At 43.9% G+C, this 20,497-nt stretch overlaps 1 protein-coding gene across 4 annotated transcripts in view; it reads right to left on the bottom strand.

Annotated features, from left to right (window-relative positions):
* NPTN (neuroplastin) overlaps nt 1-20,497 on the bottom strand; it is a 75,333-nt gene that overhangs the window by 15,151 nt on the left and 39,685 nt on the right. For 3 of the 4 annotated variants that reach the window (XM_043989367.1, XM_043989366.1, XM_043989368.1), the window contains exons 2-4: nt 18,516-18,863; nt 13,254-13,425; nt 10,990-11,084 (exon numbers count right to left, since the gene is read on the bottom strand). In XM_043989367.1, coding sequence (XP_043845302.1) covers nt 10,990-11,084; nt 13,254-13,425; nt 18,516-18,863 — 615 coding nt within the window. The remainder of the gene's footprint in view (nt 1-10,989; nt 11,085-13,253; nt 13,426-18,515; nt 18,864-20,497) is intronic. The other variant, XM_043989369.1, reaches the window with a different exon arrangement.

Consider the following 20,497-nt stretch of genomic DNA (forward strand, 5'->3'; position numbering starts at 1 on the left):
CATTGTACACAGTATCATCAACATTGAGTGTTGATCTACTGTGATGGACTATATTCATCTCACCAATGCAATGGTACAGAAGAGTTCCAGGGGACTCATGATGGAAGAGGATCTCTAAATCCAGGGGGAAAAAAAGAACTGTGAAGTATAGATGCTGAATGAACCATACTATTTCTTTTGTTTTTGATGCTGTTGTGTTTTTTTCTATTTTGAGGTTTTTCATCATTGCTCTGATTTTTTTCTCTTATAACATGACTAATGCAGAAATAGGATTAATGTTATTATGTGTATATATAACCTATATCAGATTACCTGCTGTCTAGGGGAGGGGGGGAGGGAGGGAGAAAAGTCTGAAATTGTAAAGGTTGTATAAACAAAAGTTAACAACTATTTTTACATGTAATGGAAAAAAATAAAATAGTTTATTAATTAAAAAAAAAAAGATATTGCTATAGGAACCCCAGGTACACACTCAGGCAATGAAGCCACCAGTTTACCACCAAAGGAACTCGGAGAAGAGCACCCTAAGCATCCCACCAGAGTACAATGATCCGCCTCTTCCCTCAGCTCCCACCCCCAGATAAGCCAGATAGAAAGATGCCAGGACAGGACACAAAATTTCCAGGCATAGTACCCTAGCCGATTCAAAAAGCACAAGAAGGTATCCCACAAAGTACATTTAGTTGCCTAAAGTTTGACTTTTTAAAGACATTTTCCCAACATTCTCCCTCAAAAAATGTTTTTTAAAAAATGCCAACCATATAAAAGATTGCTAAGAAGAGAAATGTAAATTGAAATTGAGTTTTCACCTTATACCAGCAAAATGGCAAAGATGACAAAATATAGGAATATTGAATGGGTGTGATGGGGGAAGACAGGCACATTACACCAGTTGGAGTTGGGATGAGTTCAACCATTCTAGAAATTAATTCTAGAAACAATGCAAAAAAAAAAAAGTGGTTAAACTATGAATATCCTCAGACTCAAAGATGATACTGCTAAAGGAGATCTTTGACCTCAAAGAGGTCAAAGCTAGAAAAATACATGATTCCCATACAACCTCCTCCCAAAAGCCCCCAAATACCCCCAAATATTTATAGCAGCATTTCTGAAACAGCAAAGTAGATGTCAATCAATTGAGAATAGCTAAAAAAATATGTGGTTCACTAATATCATATTACTGCAATGTAAGAAACAATGAATATGAAGGATTCAGAGAAGCACAGAAAATGAACTGGTAGTGAAAGATGGAGAGGGGTGAAGGAGGGGGATAAAGGGAGAGAGAAGAGGGAGCAGTTGGAGCGGGGGTGCTAGAGCAAATGAAAGGGAAGGGATTGGTAGAGAGAGGTGGAAGTGGAGACAAAAAAGCCCATGACAATTAGGTGCAGGAGTTTGGGGTGGGGGAGAGAAGAAAAAAGACCACCCGCATTTTCCAAACACAAGCCATAGCTCCCTAAATCACAGTTGAAATCTTTCAGCACCAAAGAGAGGAGGCTACCTGGGCTTTAGTTCATCCTACCAAGGAGATTTGGGAGGGTCAGTACCTGGCTGGTCCTCAGATTTCAAACTGGTCTTGGCCAACTTGCCCTTTGGGCTCTTCTCTATGCCCAGACTCCCAACAAATCCTTGGCTTGCCCTCAGAACAGACATTCCCAACACCAGTCACAACCACGGAGACCTCATGATCCTAGATCCCTTGGAGGTGCAGGGCAGGACTGCAGAGGAGACCAGCGGCCCAACATTCTCAGTTCTGGCTTCTTCCATACATACCACTTCCTGATCCTGGTCCTTCCCTCTTCACTTCTCACTGGAACCTTCCTCCATTAAAGAAGCCAGGGCTAGCCTAGGAACAAGACTCACCAAAAGCATTGTCTTAGGGAGCTGTCCGTCCACCAAATTTATTAGTGTAGCCACCTAAAGAAAGACAACTTTGATGATGCTAACCATTGCAAAGGCTCACACTCCAAACTCTCACTGGCTTTCAAGGTATCTAAATAAATGTCTGACTGACCAGCACTGTGCCCCCTAATCCTCCTTCTGGAACCTTTTCTTGCTTCTTCATCTACTATGTAATATAAGAAACCTTTCAACTGTGTGCACACATCCTCAAAAGCTACATACACCAATAGTTCCACCTTCAGAAATGTGAGAATCAGAGCACCACCACCCTGATGAGAAAGACATTGGGAGAACCAGGGCAGCTCCACCCTGAGGACAAAGCATGAGGTAACCTTTCTGAGATTTCGAAGGTCAGATTGGCCTGCAGAAGTTATGTCTACCACCTATAAGTCATGTCAGTCAATGGGCCAGCCAATTAGCTTGGAGCCGTGTGTGTGTGTGTGTGTGTGTGTGTGTGTGTGTGTGTGTGTGTGTGTGTGTGGACTGCCCTCTTCTAGTTCAACAGGGGGTTTCTGGTGGAAGTGGGGGCATTCGCTCTTTGGGACAGCTAGGTGAAGGTGGCTTCTCTCTCTTTCTGCTAAACCCTAATATACTTTAATAAATGCTTAATGCCCAAAGACTGATGCTAAAGCTTCTAATTTAAGACGACCAGGCATTAGATTTTTAGACACCACAGTTGGATTTTTTAAATATCACAGAAAGAAGTCCTTGCTACAGAGGAGATACAGGTCAATGTCCCACACTTATTAGCCATGTGCACCAGGTTTTCAGACCAAAAGGAAAGATTCCCAGCATCCAGGCCAGTGCCACTAGTCCCCACCCTGCAGACTACCAGGCATGATCCAGGAACTCTGACACCTAGAAGAACAAGGGCCTTGTCTCCTGGGGCAGGATACTCAAGCACTACAACTTTGCTGGAGACCTGGAGACCCTCATCGTCAATATGCCCAAAGAAAACAAACCTGATTGTATTAATTAATTAATACATCAATGCCAGAGGAGGCACAGACTGTGAGACCCGGCCAGGAGTCCTTGGGAGGGATGGAATCAGAAGCAGTCACTACAGAAGGTGGTGAGTCTTGTGACCTTATCCTCACCACCACTGTCTTCTATCTGCCTTGCCACAATAAAACTTCATGGACGCACCCTTGCAGCAGACGTTGGCAGTTAACAGACTACGTCACCGTAGAAGAGACAGACTGGGTGTGAGAGTGACAAAGACAGTGTGTGGCACAGAAGGCTTTGGGGAAGCACATGTATGTTAAATAACATGGTGTGTCCACTTAGGAGGGGTCCTCAGGGGGTAGGGGACAATCAGAGTAGCAAGAGGCCTATAAGGACAAAGACAAAGACTGAGGCCAGAGAGGTACAGAATCACGAACGAATAAAAGTGTTGACTATGTTTCAAGCATGGGCCTGAATTATGAAGGATGGAGCTACAAAAGCAAAGGGCTGTCTTTGGTTGTTATTTTTTTTTTTAACATTCTTTTCTTTTTAAATTTCGAATTTCCAATTCTCTCTCTCCCTCTCACCCTTCCCCCACCCACTGAAAAGCAAACAATGTGTGTTATACATGTGAAATCATGCAAAACACAATTCCATATTAGCCATATCATAAAACAAAGCAAAAAAATGATGAAGTAAGAAAATTGGACTTCAGTTTGTACTCGAGATTTGTCATCTCTCTCTCTGGAGGTGGACAGCATTTTTCAACATTGGTCCTTTGGAATTGTATTGGATCATTGTCTTGATCAGAGTAGAGAAGTCTTTCACAGCTGATCATCATTACAGCATTGCTGTTACTATGCACAATCATCTCCCAGTTCTTCTCCCTTCACTTTGTATCAGTTCATGTAAGTCTTCCCAGGTTTTTCTGAAATCATCCCCTTTGCCATTTCTCACAATACAACAGGACTCCCTCATCATCCTATGCCACAACTTGTTCAGCCATTCCCCAACTAATGGGCATCCCCTCAATTTCCAATTCTTCACCACCACAAAGAGACTGTCCCCAAGAAACTTTACATTCTAATGGAGGCAACAACACACTCAAGAGAGAGGGATTCTGGACTAGAAAGTTACAGGAGTACTGAGTGGAGCCACATGAAAAGATAGTGACACTCCCCAAGCAGGAACAATGAGAGGGGAGACAAAAGTACATGTATGGCTACACCAAGGCTGTGAAGGAAGCAGCCAGAGAGAAGGAAGTGAAGTGAAGCATGGCTGGAGCATTCCCTATGTGGGTTCCTGTACGGCCCAGGCACCAAATACATCCCTCTGAAGAGTCTGACCTTGGTAGGGACAGCTGAGGTTTTATTTATCCCTTAATGTTGGGGGTGGTTGGTGGAAGAAGAGCGGATTGGAGGGGAAGAGGAGGGAGAGAGTAGAGAGAGGAAAGCGGAAGAGGAAGGAGGAAGGAAAAGGAGAAGGGAGAGGCAAGGAGAGAAATATGCTAACTTTTCTATTTGAATGTTTTTGGTTACATTGCTAGGATAGGTGTCTGTGATGCCAAGGTATAGGACCCACAAGCACAGAGCACAGAAAGACAGCATCAACAGAGACAACGTAAAGCAAGCCAGTTTTATGAACAGGAAATACTACAATAAAAGGGGACGTCAGGGACCAGATGGAAACAGAAGAAATGGGCCCCCAAAGGTAAGATCCACCAATGGGTTTTCAGTCTTCTTATCTATGTCAAGCAGAACTAGGCATTAAAGGAAGAAAGTAGGGAGCCTAAGCTTGGGGAATGGGCTGATTCCTTGGGGTGGCGGGTGAAGAGCCTGTGGAATTGGATGCTAGTTGATATTCAAACTCCCTGCAGGAGGAAAAAGGGGCTTTTATTGCAGGCCTTACTTGGACAGGCCAAAATCAGGGGATTTGCTCCACCCCAGGTAAGGTCTTTACATAGGAATTTTTAAACTTTGTTGTGTTGTGGACCTTCTTTGGCTATCTGGTGAAGCTTAAGGACCCCTTTTCAGAATGTTTTTAAATGCATAAAAGATAAAGGAATACGATGAAACCAATGTTAAGTCATGTCTGACCTTTTGTGAGCCTGTGGACTGTACTGTCCATGGGGTTTTCTTGGCAAAGATGCTGGAGTGGTGTGCCATTTCCCTCTCCAGTTTTATGCAGGTAGGGGTCAAATTTGAACTTAGATCTTCCTCACTCCAGGCCCAGCATTCTATCCAAGAACAACCTAGCTGACTCCTAGGCAAACAGAGATTAAGAGATTTGCCCACGGTCACACAGCTAGTAAGTGTCTGTGGCCAAATTTGAAGTTAGGTCTTCTGTCAAGAAGATCTTTCCATTGAGCCAACTAGCTGCCTCTTAATGAAATAAAGATGTAATTTTTTTTTCTGAGTTTACAAACGCCCTGAAATCTATCCACAGTCTTCTTCTTTGTGGTTACCAGGTAAAGAATTCCTGGGCTGTTGTCCTTTTTTAATTCTATTTTACTTTTTTTGCTAGGGAATAATTTTTATTTTGTTTTTGTTTTGTGTCCATAATTACGCTTAAGAGACCACATACTAGAGGGGAAAACAGTTTAGTATCTCACCTCCATTTTCACACCTTTTTCCCCTTTGCACTGCCTCCTTCATTCTTCTGCTCCTATGAGCTCTACAGCACACAAAGTCTTGGTAACTGACTCCCAAATTTCCACTGCTCCATTTTAGCCTCCCCGAAGAAAGCAAACCTTAGGCATGAAAAACACCCTCTATGAAGCCAGAGCAAAGTGTGGGGAATGCCAGAGCAGGAGAGAAGCAGGCTTGTCAGAGTTGTAAGAATAGAGGTGGGCACACAAGCCACCCAGTAAAAATCTAGCTGTAACTGTGGTCAGGGAATACCTGGTACACAGGAGACTCTCAAGGCTCAGAGGAAGCCAATACCAGCTACCCAGGCTTCCACCTGCATCAGGGATTCTCAAAGACACTTCCCTTTCTCCAGAGGGAACCAGAATCTCCTCCTTTCACTCACTGCCAGGATGTTACTAATTCTCTGGAAACTGTGTTTTACTTTTTAAATTCTCTCTCCCAGGAACAATGATGTAGTTAATATGAAAGGAATTTCACAACAAAAGAAATTCAAATATAAGGCAATTAGTAGCAGCAACACCCAGCTCAGGAGTTGAAAACCTGCCTCAATCCTAGACTCATCTGCATGTTCCATGCAGATACCTGCAAAACTGAGCAGATGTTGAAATATTCTGAGTCTCCATCATATTTGAGTATTCCCATCATTTAAAGGTGTTCAACTGCCATACAGAGTTTTATGGGTAAGGAAAAGATCCTTGAAGAATTTGAGGATCCTTCTGAAAAGCCGGTTTGCACAAAGTATGCTAGCACATGTCTTTAGGACTGTCCAGAATGGGTTCTCATTTTGCCCCCCACATGAATACACCTTAAATGGATTCCCAATAACTGGGTACTGGGCTTCTTTCTCTTGACCCAGGGCAATGAGAACACAACACTTCAAGATTTAAGAAGTTTGCTGGTGGCTTCCTATCCTCTGGTCTTCCTGATTCAACATACCGATACCTGGGGGAGCCAAGAAAAGTACAGGGCATAGAACGCCACCTCTGCAAGCTGCTGAGCAAACAGAAAAAAACAGTTGCCCTTCTTAGCCTGAAGGCATCTATCCCTCAGCAATCATTAACTCCACATCGGTAATGACAGCTGTGTGTAATTATCCATTAGGCACAGTAATGGCAATTAACCAGATACTCCCTGCATCCCAGCTGCCCTATCTCTTCTAACACTTTGGTTCTGGGCCACAAGTTCAGCCTAGAAAGGTGCATTTTCCGTTAGTCCTATTTGACCAAATCAATAGTCCAGCCATCTAACTCATCTCAGCTACAGCTGGTGGAGACATACTGGGGGCTTAAAACAAACCGATATGTCTGCCATTCCCCAGTACTTTGACTATCTGCCTATGGACGGATAAAAGGAAAGGCACCTACAAAAATGGAGCTGAATCTAAGACCACCGTACAGTACTGTGTAAAATAAAATCTGAGTTTCCTCATCTAAAGGTGACTTCATGTGTAGCACCCAGACCAATGCCAGCATTTACCCTCTTGGTCCAGCTCCAAGGTCTATCCAGCCCAGTATTCTGTGCTTGACAGAAGCACCAATGGACATACTGTGGGACAGCATAGGGATACGGCAACTTTGAAGCTGAGGGATATTGCAAAACATCTCATATCCCTTAATAACTAAGTATAGATCAGCCATCCATTCATCTAAATCATTTTAAATACACATTCTCAACCTGTGCTATACTTCATGAGGCATAAAAAGCTCTAGACATTTACTTCCTGTTCTATAAAAAGGATTTCATATATTATTTAAACTTCAGAGGATGCCCCATCACTTCTACAACATTAAGTGCACTAAGATAGTGGTATAGGTTGGAATAAGTGAATGCTGAAGTTCCTCCTAACAGGTTCTGTGAGAAAACATTGCAACATGAAATAAGCAGAACCAAAAAAAAAAAACCAACAAAAAGAAAACCCAAGACACAAGAACTGCAACAATATAAATGGAAACAGCCACAAGACAGTCAAAACTGGCCACAAAAAAAAAAAAAAAAAAGCGATAAGAAGACACCTCTGTGGCAGACTGATTGAGATGGGCCACACCTGTCCTGTCCTGAGTGATGTATGCTGCTGATGTCAGCAGGAGAAACTACTCTCCATAGGCAGTCTGAAGGACCTCCCCTTTTGGGGGAGGGAGAGTAAAACGGTGGTGGGTGGTGTGAGCTGCAGGAGCAGGCAGAAAGAAGTTCTTAGCAGTTTTGTCCTGTGTGCCCTGGCTGCAAAGCTGTTTCCTATTGAGGCTACAGGCTCCAGGTGGTCAGTTAACATAGGAGCCCTGTTCTTTTGAATTAGTTGAACTGGAATCGAGTTTGGGGATTGTGTAGACTTAGGTTAGAGTTAGGGGGATTATCCGTATTTCTTTTCCCCTCTTCCCTTGTCTTTGATTTTATTAATTTCACCTTTGCTGTTTATTTTATTCCCATTAATAAAACCTGATTCGTTTGTGGAAAAGAGGCTGTGAGGCTCCTTTCTTATTGGCCTGGGAGAAATATCTAAAAAGGCAGTTCGGAGGGGAGGGAGCTTTGGACCTAGAGGTCCCTCATTATTTCCAGGACCCCAATATTCTGGTGAGCCACGCAATTAACTCTCCCTATATTAAATGTGGCCCCCACACCTCCCTTTACTCCTCTGCAGAAGTCAAGGGCCCAGATTACTGAGTTTCTTTAAAAATATATATTTATTGGTTTTGTTGATGTTTCCTCTTCTCCCTCCTCTTTATTTTTTGTAAAAAATATTATTGGCTTATGGGATGTGTAAAGAATTAATTGTGATTTGAGGTTTCTATGATCCCATCTTTGGCTAAAATTAGAAGCCCCAGCCCATGCCCTGGCCAGCCTCAGGCATTGGAGGCCAGCACGATGCTCCACCCACTGGCTGTGGCCATCACTATGGTGCTGCAGCTCATGTCATCACCACCAATGCCTACATGGGCCTGGCCAAATTACCATGACCAGAAACCTGGTGAGGGTAGTCAAGTGACCTTCAGCGTTTGGGAGGCTGACAGTTCTATGGTCCCCTGTTAATTCTGTCAATCAGGGCTGCCAGCCAATTAGTTTGGGGCTGTGTGGACAGCCCGTTGTTTTCCTGTTGGGAGAGGGGTTTTCTGGGAAGGAGAAGGAAAGAGAGATTCATTCTGGAGTGAGAGAGAGAGAGGGAGAGAGAGATGGGATGCAGCTGTTTGCTTTTTGGGAACTGCTGAGTCCGGGCAGTGGTGTGATTGCAGGTCAGTGGTGTAATTGCAGGCTGTATAATTTTCCTTCTCCTATTCCCTTTTTCTTTGTCCCTATTTTTATTAACCTTACTTGTGTTTTAAATTTGTTCCCATGAATAAACCCTGTTTTGTTTTTTTCTGAAAGAGGCTGTTAATCTCCTTTCTTACCCCAATATTATGGTGAGCTACCCAATTCATTCCCCCATATTAAATGTGGTCCTTACAAATGCCTCTCAGGGAAATGTGAGAAGACACTTTCCCCTGCTTCTTTGTGGAGGTCAGGGGTCCATAATGTCAGATTTGTTTTTGTTTTTTAAATAATGGTTGAGAGGGCAGCTAGGTGGCACAGTGGATAAAGCACTGGCCCTGGATTCAGGAGGACCTGAGTTCAAATCTGGCTTCAGATACTTGACACTTACTAGCTGTGTGACCCAGGGCAAGTCACTTAACCCCCATTGCCCCACAAGAAAACAAACAAAATATTCTTGAAGAAAAATAGGAAAGTGCTAAAGGATACAGTGAACAAGACCATGATTCCTCATATAAGCCACTTAATAATGCCACCTTTCAGCATGTCTCTTCTTAAATTTAATCCAAGAATTTATTCAATACTCACTATCTGCAAAGTACACTGGTTACAAAAACTAAATGAAAAACCATTCCTGTCCTCAGGTACCTCACCTTCTACTCTAGTCTGTGTTTTTCTTTTTAGAAAATCAGAGTTGGAAGGCACTCCAGGATCCATTTAATCTAATCCGTATCTGACCAAGAATTCCTTCAACACTGTTATTTATTAATTCAACACTTGAGCTCCTGTTATATATAAGACACAGTGCTGGGTTCTACAGAAGATACAAAGATGAATGATTGAAAGAGCCTCCTCTTAGAGAGGCAGCACAGTGTGTCTATGTGGTTTTGTTTGGTGTGGGGAGGGGTTACTTTCCCCCTTTAAAAATATATATTTTTTTCAATTAGCAAAAAGCCACCTTCTCTGAACTAAAAAAAGGAAAAGAAAACCTTTGAACCAACATGCACAGTGACTCAATGTCCAAATGGCCAGAAATGTAGGCCTCATCCTGGACTCTGAAGCCATACCCTTCCCCTGTCTGTCAGCAGTGGAGCAGCTCATCATCAGTCCTCTACAACTATGGTTTGTCACTGCATTGCTCAAAGCTTTCTTGAGTCTTTATAGTGTTGTCACTGTATTCAACCCAATTCACTTTGCATCAGCTGAGACAAGTCTTCCCTGGATTCTCTGAAACTGTCTTTGTCTTCATTGCTTATAGCAGGAGTGGGTTCTGTAACATTCCTGGTGCATGGGTGCTCCATTCGGTTTGCTGCTACAAAAGGAGCCGGCATGATATGTATCAGACGATATGGCTGAGCAAAAGAGGGCTCATTTGTAGCAGACACATTGAGGCTGAAACCTTGGCTCTGACACTTTCAAACTGGCTTCCATCTCTCATCTGTAAAAGAGGGACAATACTCATGCCACCTACTTCATAGAGGAATTACTACTGGAGATGTTAGAATGAATGGCAGAGTGAATCACACAGATTCAGGAAGATCAGCTCTGACCCTTTCATTAGTCATGAGAACATGGACAAAACCCTCCCTAGAATTTCTACGTCACATCTTAGACGGGCTGCTAATGAAACACAATCACATTCAGGAAGGCAGTGCCCAAGCTCGGGCTCGATATTCATCCTTCTTTTAACGCTGTCGATAACAACCAAGTGTGACCTCAAGCACTGTTTGCAGGGGAAAGAGCACCAAAGTGCTCAGAAGATCTGAGTTCTTCTAACTCAGCTACCGATTGATTTCTGTGGCCTTGAACGAGTCACATCTCTAAGTCTCAGTTTCCCCATCTATAAAATGGAGAGATTAGATGATTTTTAAAATTCCTTTCAGCTCTAAATTCTATTTCTGACTTCTCTTGTCCAAACCTCCTCCCTATCAGAAATGTCCTTCCTAAGAACTAATAGCCACATAGCTGTCTAACCTGTGGCCACTAAAAAGAAGCTAGACCTGGTTCTGCACAGAAAAGTAAAATTTTCCCACGTGCACATGATTCACAGATAAAATGATCACCTACTTGAGCACAACAGTCAACAAAATCCCATGTAAAACTAGGAGGAAAAAAGAGAGGTTAAGATGAAGAAAACAGGAAACCAAACCAGGACAGTAGTAGTAGTAGTAGTAGTAGTAGTAGTAGTAGTAGTAGTAGTAGTAGTAGTAGTAGTAGTACCTAAAGTGCTTAAGCTCCGATCCCAGCCCTGACATACCTTTCACTTCAATGGTGGCATTTGCTTTTGGGGCACTGAGAAACTGAAACACACAGTGGTATTCGCCTGAGTCCTCCGATCGGGGTTTGTTGACCCTGCAAAATAAAATTAGAAATCAGGTGAAGAGACAAAGTGGCATTGTACAATATGGGGGAGAAGTGAAGAGGCAGAATTCTTTCAGAGAAAGTTTCTCTGTGTTCTAGAAGACAGGTGTGACTCAAGATACAAAGGAGCCAAGAAGAGGCGAAAACCCTTTTCTATGGGCACACACACACATCCAGAAATCCTCAAGCTGCTGTATTCTTCCTGAATCAGTAGAACTGAACTCTGACTAATTCCCTCGACTTGAGCCTCTCCGCTGGCCACCTGGTGGGAATGGAGCAGAAAACAGCCTCATCTTCTCCCCAAACCTCCCCATGAAGCCCCATCCATAGCCAACAGGTAGAGGCAGTTTGCCATTTCTATTCCGCTCATGGGGCTAACAGTGTTCATCAATAAGAGAAACAGTGCCTGGTGCTTTCATGTTAACAAGGCACCAGTATCTCACTAAAGGAAGCCAGGAACTCCATATAAGTGGCAGGCCCACAGAAAAACCTCCCATGGAGGTACTTGACCAAGTACTGTCCAATCATGAGGCCAAATCTGGACCTATATGTGGTACTAGGCCCCTTATCCTGGTCAGGTACTTTGTGGCAAGCAAGAGGAACTTTGGAGAAGGCACAAAGACAGGAACCTTTCCAGAGAATTAGACAACTTTTGGAAAGTATTTTAAATAACTGGTTTCCTTTGTAATCCCATTTTATTTTGTGCACTGAGAAACATTCTGGGAAGGAATCCATAGCCTTCAGACATGGCCTGCAGGTCCATGACACAAAAAAGGTTAAGAAGCCTTGGCTCTAGACTGTCTGGTTGGCTCAGTTCTTGGAACAGTGTTAATGAGGCTAAGGTCACAGGATTAGCTACCTCAACCACAGATTGACCACCTCTTATTCACAATGAACTGTTCTACATGTTTATTGTTAGTCACAAGGGGGAAGAGATGAGAATGTATATTGGCTAAATGAAGCACATTCCCATCATTAAAGAAAATGCAGAACACATGTTCTGCTCAGGACACAAAAGGAAACAATATCCATGTACAAAAAGGACAGCACAACTTTTCTCAGAGGAAAAACCAAGAGATAATGCTCCCCATATGGAAGTCTTCCTTGTTTTGTCCCTAGCGATCTTGTCCTTGACTAGTCACTCTGAAAAAAACAAACCTGGCCTCTCAAAAAGGGTATAAATACAACTCTTATTAGCTACAAATACTTCTGATTTGGGGAAGAGCTGTGGTCATGTTTCCTGTGAGAAGACACTCTAGTATGATTCCCCTTTGGTTATTCCCTGAGGAAGACAAATCACTCCTCTATTTGAAACCCAAAGCTCATGCTGGCTAGTACATAAAAGCAAAGTTAGAAATTAGAAGTGCCCAGCCTGGAGCTTTTTAGGATCAACATATCAATGTTGCCTCTAGTGCAGACCAAAGAAACCCTAAAAGTTATTGAGCTTGCTGACCCTAACTTCTCTACTACACAGGTTGGCTAACAGCTGAATTCACAGACATGAGGTCATCATCAGTAGACCATAGAGAAGGGGCTTTTGTGGCTAACCAAGTAAAACAGACCCACCACCCAGAGAGGCCCAGGCAGCATGAAAACAAATGATAAAAACACCATCAAGTACAAACAACTTATGATTGATCCTCTCCCATCTCTTTAGAGAAAACTGAGGCCCAAAGAGGTTAAGAAATCGGTTCAAGGTCATATAGCAAGTCAGCAGTAAGGAAAAGTGTGACCCTCACAATGGAGGAAGTCAGAAGAGCTGGTTTCTTGGTTTATCCACATACTGTGGAATGTTGGGCAATCAATGTACTGAGCTTCTCGGGGTCATAACTTCCTCAGGTAGATAATGGGGATAATAATGTGCATTCTTAACTCCCCAAAACATGCTCACTCCTGAAAAGGCTTTTCCAGTCCATCTCTGGCCTCCCTGACTGTTAGATACTTAGTGGTTCAAAGCTGTCCATAACCAGACTACAATCCATTTTAAACATTCCATTCAAGAATGAGAACAAGTCAACAGCAAATAGAACCTAAAGGAAAACTTGCTCTAACAAACCCCACGTGACTCCAACATCATCTCCCACCTTCTCCACAAGTGACCTTGGCCCCCTGTCCTGGAAGATACCCCTTGCCCCCCCCCCAAACTCTGGCCCTTCTCACTTGTATTCCATGTTGCTGACGTTCTTGCGGGTGGCCGTCAGCTCCAGCCCATTCTTAGTCCAGTAGCTGTACTGGAGGCTGTGGGAGCTGGAGGTGAGGTTACACTGCAGCGTGAAGGGAGGGGCGGGGCTGTCTCGAATGATGACTTCCTCACTGGTGACTATCCTGGGCTCTGTAAGGAGAGGGCACAGTGACAGGGGGCCATAAACCTTCCCTTCTGGCAGCATGGGTCTGGGAGTCAGAAGGGGCAGGGGAGAGGGGCAGGGAGAAGAGGGTGGGGAGCAGACAGGACCACATGAGGAAATTCACTTCACCACTTTGGAGAAAGTCAAGAAAGAAAAAAATAATGTATATAAGCAGATGACCACCAGTGCAGACAACAGCCTAAGGACGAGTCAGCCCACACGTGAAAGACCGGGACCCATTACTTGAACATCTCCTGGTCACATCCCACTTATTCTTGAAATGCAATGTCCTTGTGACATGGTGCCCAACCCAAAGCCTGAGGCTTCAGCTATTATTCACAAAGACCAGGCAGGCTTTACCTGGTAGCTTTCATCAATCATGGCAGGATGTTTTATATTTGCAACAACCTCTTCTATGGGGTGACTGAGGCCTGCAGCTCTAGGATCAATGAAGGAAATATATGGATGGACTTAACTATGAACATACCAATAATTAACCATTTCTGACAAAGTAAAATGAAGCATAAAGATTACTTGGCTCCAAACGCACACACTTCCTAGTGGAAGTCTGCCTTGTTCCCTTAATTTAAGGTTCTAAAGGAACTGTTCTCATCTTTCATTCCAAAACATCGACTCTTTCAGAAATGAAACTTGAAATTCCACTCGAGACAGATGAGACCAAGTGCAGAGTGTGAAATGTTTGAGGAGCATCATAGACATTATGAGCTAGAAGGAACCTCAGAGAGCCTAGAGTTCAGAGCCCCCATTTCAAAAATGGGAAATGACTTGTCCAAGGTCAGAGAATTAACAGCACAGTAAAAGGCTCTTTTATTTGGACATATTAATTCTTCCTCACCACCACCACCACCACCACCACCACCACCACCACCACCACCACCACCACACTACCAACCCCATGGAGCTGGGCCCATCCTTTCATGTTTTGTAATAGGCACTGTGGGTTCAAATATGAGGCCATCCTTTTCCAGTGGAGCGAAAATATGTGAGACTAAATTGTAAAAGATTTTTAAATTATACCCAATTATTTTTGGAAGTCTCAACTGGAAAATATGTTGAAAGCAAATAGCAATCAGGTATTGTTCATTTTTACTCAGACTTTAGCACCCTCTTACTGTTGGCCAACAACTATTGGATGGAAAAATCTGATCTTTCATACCTGCCAATTCCTCCCCCCCTCCACACACACACACACACACACACACACACACACACACACACACACACACCCCTTGTGTGAAGATAAGATTCCTCTACATCACCTTGTTCTTTTCAGCTACTTCTAATCTGCAACTCCAATATACCTTTTTATGCATTACTGTCCCTCATTCCAGGGACAAGAAACCCTCTCCTCTATCCAGAACAATTTTTCCCCCTGGGGAAAAGGGAAAGAAATATTTCCAAAATCTACTTTTCCAAGTACTTTTTTTCTATTGTAAAATTTTCAACTCCAATTCAACTCAACTTCAAAGATAATGGTGAAAGATAACATTAAACATTAAAATTACTCTACAAACAAATCAACCTATGGAAAGTCCTCTTCAGTTTATCATCAGGTCAGTTAACATCAAACAGGCAGGGTCTTTATGTACGAATAATGGGGGCATAACAGCCACTATGACAGAGAAGCAGATGCATGTTAACACAGTCATTAGTACAGTGATCTCTCATGGTCTTCAATGTTTACTGGACTGAAGCCAAATCCCCGTAGCTCAGGAAGTTGAACAGAATCTGTGCGATGAAAGGCACACACAGCGGCAGCAGAAAGCATTAGAAAGGCATCACACTCCCAAGAGAAAATCGAGACCAAACAGAGAGAAAAAAATTAAAAGATTAAACTGTTACTTCACAAAAGGAAAACCAAAAGTATAAATAAAGTTAACATTAAAATCCAAACACGCTTTTAGGTTTTTATTTTACTGTCCAATTTCATTGCCCTGCACAGCTCCAAACCCTCCCCCGTGACATGAGGAAGGGGGCTGCAAGGACAAGGCCAGCAAGAGCTTTCTTATTTTTAAGTCTAGAGAGGCCAGATGGCAGAGAAGCATTTTCATCAATAGCTATGCAAATGACCGGTGCTCCTTAGGACTATTAAGGAAGAAATGAAAGCTAGTCTTCTGCCCGTTCTTCTCAAACAATACTGGCACAGCAAGCGATAAAGATCCAGGACAGACTCATTTGGAAGTAAATGGGGTAGGAATTTGAGTTGTTTTTGGCGTGAGGTGTGATTCTGTACTGAATATGTAAAACTCAGCAGAGGTCACAGCCATCACCTACGGTGACAAGAAAATACATACAAACCAGCCCTGGGGAATCACCTCCCACCACACTTCCAATGTGTATCTGTAGCAGTATCATTATCATCAGAGATATACTACATTTCTAGTGGCCAATTATTGCTGAGGTCTGGCCCAGCTCCAGTCCAATGGAAATCTGCGTCCTATTCTCTTTTCTGAGGGTTAACGATTCCCTTCAAGTTTTAAGGTGTTAGAGCCAGCAGCTCTGACTGAACCAGAACACCGGCTATGGCTTGGCCCAAGCCATGGCTGTGATCCAGGAAGCCTAGAAATGCCAGAAGCCAGTGTATGTATACCTTGACTTGACACTGATGCCAATTAAAGTAGCAGGGAGCAAATTCCTACCCTGCAACTCCTTCCTTGGGCAGCATGGGCTGGTTAATATCTCCTTTTGTCAGTCTGGGGCTTTGGCAGGTCAGGATTAACCCCAACCAAATGGGCCTATTTCTACTGTTATTCATAATTGCAGGATTTTGGAAGGTACTGCTAGTGGATCGTCTTCCTAAGGGGTAAAGATGAAGTTCGATCTTTCCCCGTGGCCCACAGGTAAAACTTCCTGAAGAGTGAAGAGTCATAAATATACAGCAATTCAAGAGAGCTAAGCAGGGCTTTGAGGACCCTAAAATCAGGCACCACCTGAGAGCTTGGCAAGGAAGGATAAGAGTAGATGTAGCTGGGCAGGGTTTATTTCACTGGTCTGAGGCTGGTGAATTAAGAAACTGATTTCCAAGGAATCTGAAGAGTCCAGACTATCACGTGAAACTAGCACGTGACCCCCCAGTCAATTCTCACTAACTGATTGGAGGTACCTCCTAAGAAGTCACACCCTCCCTAAACTCAGCATCCAGGGCTCTGGTGTTTAAGTCTCTGAGTCAGGTACACTGGGAAAGCTGCAAAGGCAAGGCACTTTGGTTCTGGTAAACACCAGATACAGACCACCAGCCTAGAGGCACCATTAGCCTAACGGACTAGTCGGATCGATATTCTTTAAGTACCTATAAAAATTGCTTCTTAGGAGGAGACAAAGGAACATGGGTCAGGAGAGGGATAGGAAAAGAGGGGGTCCATGCAGAGGAAAGAATGCTTTTTAAAAAAATCTATGTCATTTGGTTAATTTCCCCCATATATATGTCTACACGGTGTTCTTTTCCATTTTCCCAAGGCAAATTCTCTGACTTAACAGGACCAGCCGTAGTGGCTCTCATCTCTGTCTTCCAAATACTTTTTTTCCCCATTTTTGGCCAAGTTTTTATACAGAATAGCTTCCAATCCCCACTTTCCAGAATGACTGTGGTTTAAGAGAATCCTAAGGAAACAGAGACCAAGACCTACATTCTCTTCCCTCATTTATTACTGCGGAAGTCCCAGGAAGTGGTTTAGTCCTTACTATCTGAAGTGCAAGCTGTGGAGACACACCAAGTGATTTCAGAACCGAGGAGATTGATTAGCTAATGCTAGATATGAGCCTGGAGAAAAATTCCCAGAATACCCCTCAATTAGAGAAAACATGGGCTTCAATTGCAAAATACTGAAATGGGAGTACTGCTAGCAGAGCCTGTTGCCTTTCCAGTTGTTTCTTACCCATCCCTCCTCCCACCCCACTCCCAACTGTACCAATGAGCAAGTTACTTTCCAGATAGTAAAAAAGAAATGAAAACTCTTGTGTCCAATGCATTCCCTCTACCTGCTACTATGGTCACTAGGGAGTGTCCTGAGCCAGCTGCCTTGTTCAGCTTTACTGGCCAAAGAAGCGGGCAGTTTGTGAAGTTCCTCCTGTGTAGAACTCCAGAGGAACTTAGGGCTGCTACCTTCCCATAACAAGTCCTGGAAAGGCATCGGAGCCGAGTTGTCACAGGGAGATAACATCCAAAGGACTACCTAGAGTAACCAGGCTCCTAGTAATAGGACAGATGGTACACGTCCCTGACTGTTCCATGACTGGCAAGAACAGAGGATCCAATGAACAGAGCAAGTGAGAAGTATGCTGCTGTGGTGGAAGGCTATCAGAGACACACATGCCACTGTTTTCAAAAAAGAAAAGGAGCTGGAACTATGGGAAAATTCACAGTTGCAGGTGACTTGGGACAACCAAAATACACCATCACACTACACTACAGCAATGGCGGCCAGCGCCAATGCCCTGCCACACAGTGTACAATCATAGCAAACCACAAAGAGGGAAGGGCAGACACACAGGGACTCAAAACCCACACAGGTGAAGGAAGGCAGCCACTGTGAGAGCTCCAAACAGATGACCAGAAAAAATCAAAAGTGGTTAGATCAGGGGAGAAAAATGAAAATAGAAAAAGGCACAAGAGAAGGCAGCAAACCTATTATAAAATTAAAGGGAGGGGAAGAAACCATTTCAGTGCTAGGCTGGTTGGAGAGTGTGGTTTTTGTGGAGTTTAAACTTTATTTTAAACCTCCCCACGTCCCTCCCTCCCCCCTCCCACCCCATATGGCAGGAGATTTGAGACATTTTCATAGATTTTTCCCAAGTCCTTTGTTCCTAGAGAGGAAAGAGACACACAGAGGGAATGAAGTGAGGAAAATGGGGAGAAGAGTACAAAAGGGGGAGAAGGAAGGGCAAAAGGGAAAAAAACTGCCACAAATGTTTTAATATGCTACAACTGAGGAGGTTGTGGGTGTGAAAGAACAAAGACAGGGTGGGTGGTCATACTAGGAAGGAGATGGAAGGGAAGAAGGGTCACTGGGCCACCTCTACGGACTACAGTGCTACTACTGTAGGGTGCTGGACTCACTCTGAAGGACGCTTATGGTAGCCTGGGCTCGGATCCATGTTAGGGAGGGATTTTGCCTCAAGTCATTCCTCCTTGGGTCGTTGCTGGCCCTGCACTCGTAAGTCCCAGAGTCCTCCAAGGTGAGGCCGGTTATTCTCAGCACACTCACGCCGTTTGACCCGTAGGCGGTGTTTACGGTGACACGGCGCTTCCGAGCACCGTCCCACAGCTGTCTGAAAGACTCTGGCTGGTTGACTTCTGCGTACCACCACTGGATCTCTGGAGTGGGGCTCCCAACCACGTCACAGTACAGCTCAAAGGCGTCCCCCGTGAGTTTAGTTTCTGACATGGGCGACTTGACAAACCCAGCTAGAGGGAGGGGCAGCAGGAATGCAGTGACAGGCCAGTCAGAAAAAAAAAATCAACAGGTGTTAATAGTAATTTTTTAAAAGAAAAGAAAAAAAGCAAATGAGTTGCAAAGAACAGAAAAGGATTTATTTAAAAAATAGAGACAGTAATAGCAATTCATACAAGCTTGTAGAAGAACCACCCTGGCCAGCTTAGGGAGCAAAGGCAGGCTGATTAGAAGCTGGGATAGCCCTGGACAACAACTGCCAGGCAGAAGCAAGCCCACTTAGCAGCCTCGCTAGCAATGAGCCCAGTGGGCAGAAATGGGAGAGCCTGAAGGCCGGGAAGCATCTTCACAGCACAGACCATTACCTTTCCCAAACTGGGGAAGTGATGAAAGAGCAAGTGGGAATCAGCATCAGGGTTAAATGCCAAGCCAGAGGCTCTCCGGGAGAGCTGCCTGCCCTGGGTATGTTGCAGCAGTCAGTGCATGTTAAATGGCCCAGAGAAAGCTTCCTTTTGGCCCACTCTACACTTTCCTGGACGTCCGGAGATGGGATCTAAGGAAGCCATTGACAAATGTCAGAGGTCCATCAGATGCAAGTCTTTGTCCTGAACTCAGGCTGGACTCTCTTCCTTTGAGCTTAGCACAGTGCCTACCGCATAGTAGGTGCTTAATAAATGTTTATTAACTGGCCGACTTTAAAAAAACCAAAACACCAAGGGGGGGGGAGCGGGGGGAAGAAACCACCAAGGAAACAAACCCTAGTACTTGACCACATTTTCTTGCCTACGTTTTTCTAACTAGCTCCAATAAGAACAATTCCCCGAAACAAACTTGTACCTGTAGGAGAAAGCAAGGGCTCAACTGTGCAGGCCACTCTCAGTCAAGGCCTTCCTCACTCCCCCACCCCATGAAGATGGATACTTTCCCTTTTCCTCCCCCCACCAGAGATTTGCTTAGGGCTTCAGATCAAAGTGATACTCTGTTAGGAAGTAGAAACGTAACATGAAAAATCAAAGCCTTTTTGAAAAGCTTATGGAGCTAGATCCTTGGAAAGGCAAGAGCAGGTACAGTCTCTTACTGACTTATTACACCTACAGACTGCCCTCTCTGCCAATTCAAACATCACATGGGAAGATGACAGAGACCAGTGAAGACCGGCCGCACATTCTCTCTAGGGACACTGGAGCAGCACCTCTGCAAGTGAACAGAGATGGGCACACTGGCATGTTCCAGAGGAGATGTACAAATTAAAAGGGACATTCCTTCTGCCCCATAGAAGCAAAGGGAATGGGGCTAACCCAACTAGAAAATCCAGGATACAGGAAGAAAGTCTTATACTTGGAAGTGTAACAGTATTTGCTTTTAGAAAAAACTCATTTAACAGGAGTCTAAGTACCTTTTTACAAGGAGAGGCCAGAACCAAATCTAAGCGACAAAGTATCCTGGCATAGTAAAGAGTATTATTCCTGGGAGCCAGGCATCTTCTAGTCCTGCTATTAATTAGCTACATGATCTTGGACAAGTACCTCAACTCTCTGGGTGTCAGTGTCTCCTGTGAAATGAGGGCAATGGGCTGAAATTACTAAGATCCCTCCAGCTCTGTCATTCTCTGACCAGAAGAATATTTTAAACATTCTTTCGGGGTTGG

Source organism: Dromiciops gliroides, chromosome 2 (assembly GCF_019393635.1).
Source record: "Dromiciops gliroides isolate mDroGli1 chromosome 2, mDroGli1.pri, whole genome shotgun sequence".
NCBI classification, from domain to species: domain Eukaryota; kingdom Metazoa; phylum Chordata; class Mammalia; order Microbiotheria; family Microbiotheriidae; genus Dromiciops; species Dromiciops gliroides.